Source organism: Amaranthus tricolor, chromosome 4, assembly GCF_026212465.1.
Source record: "Amaranthus tricolor cultivar Red isolate AtriRed21 chromosome 4, ASM2621246v1, whole genome shotgun sequence".
Taxonomy (NCBI): Eukaryota; Viridiplantae; Streptophyta; class Magnoliopsida; order Caryophyllales; family Amaranthaceae; genus Amaranthus; species Amaranthus tricolor.
In genome coordinates, this window is record NC_080050.1 from 1,507,386 (window position 1) to 1,516,039 (window position 8,654).

Genomic DNA, 8,654 nt, shown 5'->3' on the forward strand with positions numbered 1-8,654 from the left:
ATAAAGTTTTATGTGGCCTTAATAGGGGACCATATTTAAACACGATCTTAAAGTTGAAACGCTAGAAAATGACATTTTCTTAAAGACTATCAGCTAGCGAAGTAAATTATAGCTACACTCTTTTTTCTCGTGTATTATATTCTTTATAGTTCATTCTTGTACTTTTAAATTATAATTAGATTTTGTTTGATACTCTTAGAAGTAAAGATAGATCTTTTTGAGACTCATTAGTATATCCTTATTATAATTCACAGTGATAAGGTAATACTAATATGATAAGAATATAATACACCACAAAATTTAGTTAAGACCGGTGTTTGATTCGTCAATAAACTTATTTTTTGTCAATAAATAACCAACAATCACAAATAAATTTTATCAAACATTTCAATAATAACTAATTTAAAGTGTTCTAATCAACAGTCCAAATAGACTTAATATGACTCTCCCTAAGATAAAGCCATAAAGGGAGTATATGTATACTCATATATATGTATATTATTCGTATGAAATTCAAACAAAAGGTATATTCTACGTAGAGGTGAGGTGGACGGTGGTGAGTGGCTTAAGACACCACCAAGTCATAGAAGGTGGAGCACTATAAAATGACAACTTCTTATGCCAGGAATCTTCCATCTTCACACATCTTCATTTTATCGGTTTCCTTCTTCTCCCATCCTTATTCAACTTGAGCAAAACATAGGTAAAATTAATATACTATACTTCCTTTTAATTCTTTCTTTCTAGTACCCAACTTAATTAATTATTTAATTATCTTTAATTAGTGATTGATTTATGTTTTTATTTATCCCGAGGTAGATTAGAGAATTGAAACAATATTCAGTTTTTGGGTTGATTTTCTAAAAAAAACTCGCATGTGATTCAACACCGAAGAATTAAAAAAAGTTGATTTTAGGATGAAATAAAACTCTCGGGTTTGTGTGCAACCAACTTTTTACTTATTTAGGCTTTTTTGTGTACAAGTCCAAATTTATCTGATTTCAAGTCAAATGTTTGGGATTAGTTCAAAACTGGTCCTTGTGTGAGTGTGTCTACATTTACATAATTTTAAATTCATTTTTATGTGGATTTAAAGTTATATTCAATTACAAATTCCAATAAATATTAAGTTAAGTGGATTTTAAACATCTTTATTTACATGTAAAAGGTCATTCAACCAATAAGCGAACTAATTGACATTTGATTATACTAATATATATATCCTTAGTTATTGGTTCATGTCTCTTTTTGCCTTATAAACATCACTTATCCCCCACTATCTCTTCTCTCTTCTTCCTCCTCCTCCTCTATTTATCTCTTTATTTTCCAGGTATTTTCTTTAATTAATTTTATTCTTTTATTTATTCTCTCTCTAGAATATTATTCCTAGTTAATTATACTTCTGTTGACTAATTCCTTTTATTATGTACTTGTTTTTCTTTTTGTGTACCAAAATAAGTTCTAGACAAGATTTGATCTTTAATGAGTATTCCCTTTTTTTCAATTTTGAGATTAATTTCAACTACTTATTATTCCATTTAAATTTGCTACCTCTTTATAAAAACTTGTAAATATTATGTAGAAAATTTAAAAAAACAGAATTAGTAAGCAATATATAGAGAAGCCCAAACTCTTAAGAAGATTCTGATTAAATCAAAAAAGATTTTGTTTCCCATTCAATTTTTCTAATCTGGATAAAATTCTCTTCAGCATATACCTTTTTTTTTAGCAATTTTTACTTTTTTAGATTTCATCTTTTCCCCTTCTTTTATGTTGTATACATAATTATTGGAAAGGTAGTTTTTTTTTTCCTTTTTAGTAATTATTTTTTAGGTGTGTGAAAGTAGAGCAATAATTAAAAATAATTACAACAATTTAATATTAATTAGATTCAATGAGTGTTTACACAAATTCTTATTTTTATTAGGCTGACGCGTATACAATACTAATATATATTCAGTGTGTCAAAGTCATTATTTACGGTAATTTTATTTATTTATTTTTTTATTTAGTGTGCTGACTTATTGACTGATCTTAGAAAAGCTAGTATACATCACTTTATCATGATTCGTGGCTTCCCACTTTAAATTATTTGCCTTGTTCTTATTTTGTTTTTTTGTGATTTTTTTTTGGAATTTAACTCTTTAATAGGAGTATTTATAATTATTATTTATAATATTTTATGTGTAGGAATAATTTAATAAAAATGAAAATGGTGGAGAAAATGGTGGAATTCAAGCCGGAGAAAATGATAAAAGAATTTGAAGAAATAAGCAAAAATGCAGGAAAAATACAAGAAGAAACATTGAAAAAAATACTAGAAGAAAATAGAGAAAGTGAGTACTTAAAAGAAGTAGGGCTAAATGGAAGGACAGATGCCCAGAGTTTTAAGCAATGTGTTCCTCTTGTGACTCACAAAGATTTGGAGCCTTATATTCAAAGGATCATGGATGGTGATTCTTCCCCTATCCTTACTCGCAATCCTATCCCCACTTTTTCTCTTAGGTACTTCTACTCTCTATTTTTCTTTTTTTTTTTTTTGTTTTTCTTGGGTTTGGTTCAAGTCAGTTCAGTTCCGTTTGGATAAGATTTAGTAATTAATAACCAAACTTAGGGCCGACCCTACTATAAGGGGTTGGTTCAATTCAGATTTAGTTGTGTTGGATTTGATTTGGTTATTATGTTATGTTCGATTTGGATTCTGTTTAGTAACTAATAACCAAACTTAAAAGGCTTTTTTTAGGAAAAATTACTATGAATTATATGTAAGTTTTCGCTAATTTTTCCACAAAGATACCAAACTTTGATTAACTATCAATAATATCAACTTTACTAATTTTTTATTGAAACCGTCTCACCATAAGATATTTTAATTGGTTCAATCCAAACTATTTTTTTTTTTAAATGCTTTCTTTAATGTGAATACAAATTTCATTGTTTTTATTGTTTTTTAATAATGGGCTGCTTATATGGGACCCCTGTATCAACGTAAGGAAGTGCGTTTTAGGAATAATACCAAATTTTGTTTAACTACTAATTTACCTTTTTTTTGTCAAATAATCTACTATAAACAAAATTTGATATCATATTAGGATAACAACTTTAAGTTGATATTATTCATAATTAAAAATTGATATTTTTATTGAAAAATCAGTAAAATTTTATATAAATAGACCGTAATTTTGTTTTTTTAGTGATGAGAGAAAATGCCCTTTTGGCTTTATAGATAGATGGTCCAAGAGAGATATTTAAATATCGGTGATTATCTGGTTGTAGTTTAAGGGATTTAGAGGAATGGGCAAATTGAGCAATTACTAAATGCCTTTAATTATTTTGAAGGGTCTTAATCAACAATTATGTATATATTTTAATTAATTAAATGTATATTTTTAAAATTAATTAAAATATTGGATTTTATTAAAATATAATTAATTGTTAAAAATATGAGAATGTGAATTTATTTTATATTTAATTAGTAATACATAAGTCTCAGATTATAGAGAGAACTGTACTGATATTTAAGACGACTCTACTTTTAACAATCTACTATTCATTTGGTCTCATTTCTTAATTTAAATAGTTTAGGATTAAAAAATCTTTTTCATTATACTTATAGTTATTTATTTGAGTAGTTTGCTATATTTTCTCTAATTTTACGGGTATTATAAAGAATGTTTGGTGGGAAATTTTAATTTTCAGCTCTGGAACAACTCAAGGAAAGCGCAAATTTATACCTTTCAACGATGAACTCTTTGAAAACACTATGCAAATCCAGCTCACTTCATTTGCTTATAGAAACAGGTAGATTAGTTATTCTCTTTTACTTATTATTATTATTATTATTATTATTATTATTATTATTATTATTATTATTATTTAATAGTAATAAATACTCGCACATACCCTTATTTTTCATTAAATTTACTACATATTGAAGTATTATATGCTCATACTAAAGCATTTTAAAGTAAATACATTGACAAAATACAATATATAACCTCTAAACATCTATATTTGAGTTGATATATTCTCATATCAAATATTAAGTTTACAGTTACGATCAGTTTAAAGTTCAGATCGTGCTAATTTAAAGTATTTGAATATGGGATGGATTATAATTGACACCCATTTTCTCGATTGAGATGAGTCTATTCAATGTACCTGTCTTATTATTCAAATTTAATTAACTTTTTTTTACGTTGATTTATATTTTTTTAGTGAGAACAGACTTACTTAATTAGCTCAAATTACACAATTTATTTAAATTTCTATATTTTAAAAAGTTGTAACAAACAAGTTGAGCTTTATATCTTAAATTAATTGATTGAACACCACTTTATTTTTGTTGATATATTATTATATACCAAATATGTAGACATTGTTTCTCGTACGTATAATATTGATAATTGCTACTTGCTAAGACGAATGATGTAAAGAGAGATCAAAGCTACGTCTTACAAAACCTTATCTTAGAAAATTTTCTGACTAAAATGACGTAAATTACAACAATTTTATATGCTTTTGTGTTCCTACCGGAAATTCTATAGCATTTGCCAAAGAGCTATTCATTTAGATCCTCGGCTCGTTTTTAGGTTTAGTGTTTTGAGTCAGACTAAAATTGAGTGTTGTATGTTCAAATTGATTTTTACATATTTTTAAACTAATTTTAAAGTTAATGATCATTATGCTTGTTCTATTCTTATAAAATAGTCTCCACGAATTTTTTTTTAATTTATGTAAAACTCTTGTGTAGACTTAGTTCACACTATTTTAGTGTGCACTAACAATCTAAAAATAACAAGAATTTCTCAATGATTGTGGACCATAAAATAGCATGAATCAAGTCTATACAAGACTTTCTCTTTCATTATTAGATGAAAATGTGGCATTACGTGCTAATAAAAATAGATGTCATTATGTTGCCTTATACTCAGTCAAATTCATTACTCCATTTTAAAATCAATTGGTAATCAAAGACTAGTCCATCAAGTTTATATACAGTCAATCTTTCCCTAATTCTTCAATAAGGAATCCATTTTTAATTAGCGGAATCGTCATTCTTTTTGAACCCACACGTTATTTTATATGGAAGATCAAAATTTTTTATTTCTAAACCGCTAGCTCTGATACCAATTCACATGTCATTATTCTGTGTTATACGTTGCATGACTGATTTTTTTTTTGTTTTAATTTGTTGTGCAGAGAATACCCCGTTGAGAAGGCAGGAAAAGCACTGGTTTTCCTATATAGTAGCAAACAATTCATAACAAAAGGAGGTCTTCCTGCAGGAACTGCAACAACAAATGTATTTCGTCATAGAAATTACAAAGAATTAATGAAAGGATTACAATTCCGAAGTTGTAGTCCTGAAGAAGTTATATGTGGGCCTGATTTTCATGAAGCGCTATATTGTCATCTTCTATGTGCTTTACTTTACCACAATGAAGTCCAATTCATTTCCTCAACATTTGCTCATAGCATTGTTCAAGGGTTTCAAACCTTTGAACTTATTTGGGAAGATCTTTGTACCGATATCCGTTTTGGAATATTGAATGAGAGAGTTACCGACCCATCTATTCGAGCAGCAATCTCCAAAATCTTGAGTCCTAATCCGACTTTAGCTGATATTATTCATGATAAATGTTCAGGTTTAAGTAAATGGTATGGTTTAATACCTGAGCTTTTCCCAAATGCTAAGTATGTTTATGGGATCATGACGGGCGCTATGGAGCCTTATGTGAAACAATTGAGGAAGTATGCTGGTTGGTTGCCTTTGATTTGTGGTGATTATGGCTCATCCGAGGGATGGGTCGCGGCTAATGTCAACCCTAGCTTGCCCCCTGAATCCGCTACCTTTGCTGTTCTTCCTGATATTGGGTATTTTGAATTCATTCCATTAGACGATGTTACCAAGCAATCTGAACCTAAACCTTTGGGACTTATCGAGGTTAAAATTGGTGAAACTTATGAAATCGTTATTACTACCTTTGGAGGTATGTTCTTACATTACTTTTAACATGTGCACTAAATCCAATATTGTTTTACTAATGCGTTTGCAGTATGTTCAATTGCTTAGTTATCACATAACTTTTCTTTAAATTGCTTAGAAGCTTATCCAATATATTATTATAGTCTCAGCATGTCACATACTAGAACGATCCGAGCTTAAATTTTTTATTTTTTTTTTTTTGAATATGCATAGAAAGGGGGTATATGCTTATTGATTATACTAACTTTCTCATAAAGATACAAGTCTTTTTAGGATGTCCAAATACAGTACACAATCTTGGATTCTTACTATTTGTTGGAGAATATACAAATATAGGATTAGTCATTCCATATATAACTACTTGAAAAAAGCTTTATTCTATGCATCTGGTTCATTTATTTATATATTTTTATTAATTATTTCCTCATTTAAATCATAATTATAGGAATATCTAGTCTGACACATTTGTCCAATAGCATTTGTTGGAATTTTGATGGAATCAGAGTCATCCATCTCTATTACCAAAATTTTCTTAGTAGTTTTTGATTAGTTTGATATCCTTTTTACTTTATTGGGCATGGATTCTTTGTTCCCCGGGCCCATTGTGGAACCCCACTAGTGGGGGCCATGTTTGTATTTTTCATTTGAATATATTATTGATTATATCAAAAGTAGAAAATGATCCTAATAAATAAAATACTTATATAGCTGTAATCTTTGACTTTTCCTTGTTTACTTTCTAGATGATCCAAGCTTTTGAGTTATGTAGAATGTAGATCATGACTTTTCTTAGTTCACTGGTCATTCTAGAGTCAATAATATCTTCCTACGTTGTTTGTGATCTATAACTTATAAATTATAATATAATCTTATAATATACACGTAAAAGTTAAAAATTACAAGTTTAAATTTCATTCAATTTTAATTTCAAGTGTAATGTTCTGCGTTGATATTGAATTTTGAGGAATTCTTGTGAATGCTATATCTATGCTTTTGTTTGATAGAGGTTATAATATGTCATCATCTTAAGTTTTTTGTTGCAATTATTTTTTTACATCGTTATACATTTAAGCATGGGCAAATTTATATCGAGGCTAGCACCACCGCGTGACCCACCGTTACATTCCGGTATCTAAGTGTTTGGCTGCCATAGATTTTTTGATTATATAAAATTAATTAGGTTAGAGTTTTAGTGCTTTTTATATCAACTTTTTATGCTAATTTTGCTTCATATTTTTTTTAGCCACTTTAACTTTTAACTTTTTTTCTGATTTTGCTCGTGCATGCAGGTTTATATCGTTACAGGCTAGGAGACGCAGTAAAAGTAATGGGCTTTCATAACTCGACACCAGAGCTAAAATTCGTGTGTCGACAAAACCTAATGTTAAGCATCAACATCGACAAGAACACGGAGAAAGATCTACAACTCTCGGTCGAAGAAGCATCTAAAATCCTAGTAGCCGAGAAAATAGAGCTAATAGATTTCACTAGCAATGTGGAACTAAGCAAACAACCGGGCCATTACGTAATATTTTGGGAACTAAGTAGTGAACCCGATGGAAATGTTCTACAAGAATGTTGCAATTGTTTGGACAGATCTTTTCTTGATGCAGGGTACGTGAGCTCGCGCAAGGTCGGCATGATCGGGCCCCTCGAGCTCCGAATTGTGAGGAAAGGAACCTTCTACAAGGTTATGTCATATTGCTTAAACATGGGGAATACTCTTAATCAGTTTAAGACACCAAGGTTTATTGGGTCTAATAACAAAGTATTGTCAATTGTGTCTAGTAATGTTGCTAATTGTTACTTTAGTACTGCTTATTAGTTATGTATAGAGCATGTTGATTGGGCGGGCGGGCCGGCCCATTGGGTTGCGGGTTTGGATAATTTAAGCGGGTTAATAGCGGGTTGGCCCATTGATTGTGTATTATGTTTGTTAATTTGGTATCTTTATGTGGTGGTGATTGTTAGTTTCATGTTGAAATCAATGAGAATTTGGAAGTTCTACTAATAATAATCTTCCATATTCTTTTTAATTCTTAGTTTCTTAAAACCATGTTTTTGGTTTCATTTTTATCAAATAATTAATTTTACATTACTAATTCTAGCCGAATTTAGAATCATGAGTTAACTTATTGATCAAAGGTTTTATATTTTCTATCCTTGTAAAAATTAAAAAGAGTTCTGTTCTCACCACTTATAGCAAATATCAATTTCTCCTTCCCCGTCTCGTTCGCTCTCAAAACTCAAAAGAAACAAATTAGTACAAGTGTCAAAATCATCTTTCCTATATAACTCTGATTGTGTGTGAATATTATGTTATCCGCTTTTATCAAATAATTAATTTTATATTATCACGTGCTAAGGTCTTTTATCGTATTTTGTGTTTTAACTTATACAATAATCCAATAATTTTTTAAAATTGGTATGAATATGACTAAATAATAGTGACATGTAACACAAAACTACAAAACCACGAGGTAAGTTGTTAAGGACATGTTCTCTTCGTCTGATCTGATTGGATCTGATCTGAATTTACTAAGGTCTGATCTGATCTGATCTGGTCTGATTCAGTCTGATCTGATCTGAATCTTTCTGATCTGATCTGATCTGGTCTGGTCTGGTCTGATCTGGTCTGGTCTGGTCTGATCTGAAACTTTCTGAT

The 8,654-nt window shown here is 29.4% G+C and overlaps 1 protein-coding gene across 4 annotated transcripts; it reads left to right on the forward strand.

Moving 5' to 3' along the window:
• Nucleotides 1-523: 523 nt before the first annotated feature.
• Nucleotides 524-8,104, forward strand: LOC130810360 (jasmonoyl--L-amino acid synthetase JAR4). Of its 4 annotated transcripts, none has more exons than XM_057676386.1 (5): nucleotides 524-703; nucleotides 2,191-2,505; nucleotides 3,700-3,801; nucleotides 5,203-5,993; nucleotides 7,279-8,104. In XM_057676386.1, exons 2-5 carry the CDS (start codon nucleotides 2,207-2,209, stop codon nucleotides 7,812-7,814), a joined length of 1,728 nt encoding a protein of 575 aa, XP_057532369.1. In that variant the 5' UTR covers nucleotides 524-703; nucleotides 2,191-2,206; the 3' UTR covers nucleotides 7,815-8,104. The 4 variants fall into 4 exon arrangements, with proteins under 4 accessions (XP_057532369.1, XP_057532371.1, XP_057532370.1 ...); XM_057676388.1 differs by having other exon boundaries at nucleotides 700-1,330; XM_057676387.1 differs by lacking the exon at nucleotides 524-703 and adding an exon at nucleotides 1,347-1,796.
• Nucleotides 8,105-8,654: the final 550 nt, after the last annotated feature.

What these genes read in the sequence shown, in the direction of transcription:
- LOC130810360 (XM_057676386.1), top strand. Translation starts at nt 2,207, where the DNA reads ATGAAAATGGTGGAGAAAATGGTGGAATTCAAGCCGGAGAAAATGATA. An exon ending in ATCCCCACTTTTTCTCTTAG is followed by an intron (nt 2,506 to 3,699) that starts GTACTTCTACTC and finishes TTTAATTTTCAG; the next exon opens with CTCTGGAACAACTCAAGGAA. An exon ending in CGTTATTACTACCTTTGGAG is followed by an intron (nt 5,994 to 7,278) that starts GTATGTTCTTAC and finishes TCGTGCATGCAG; the next exon opens with GTTTATATCGTTACAGGCTA.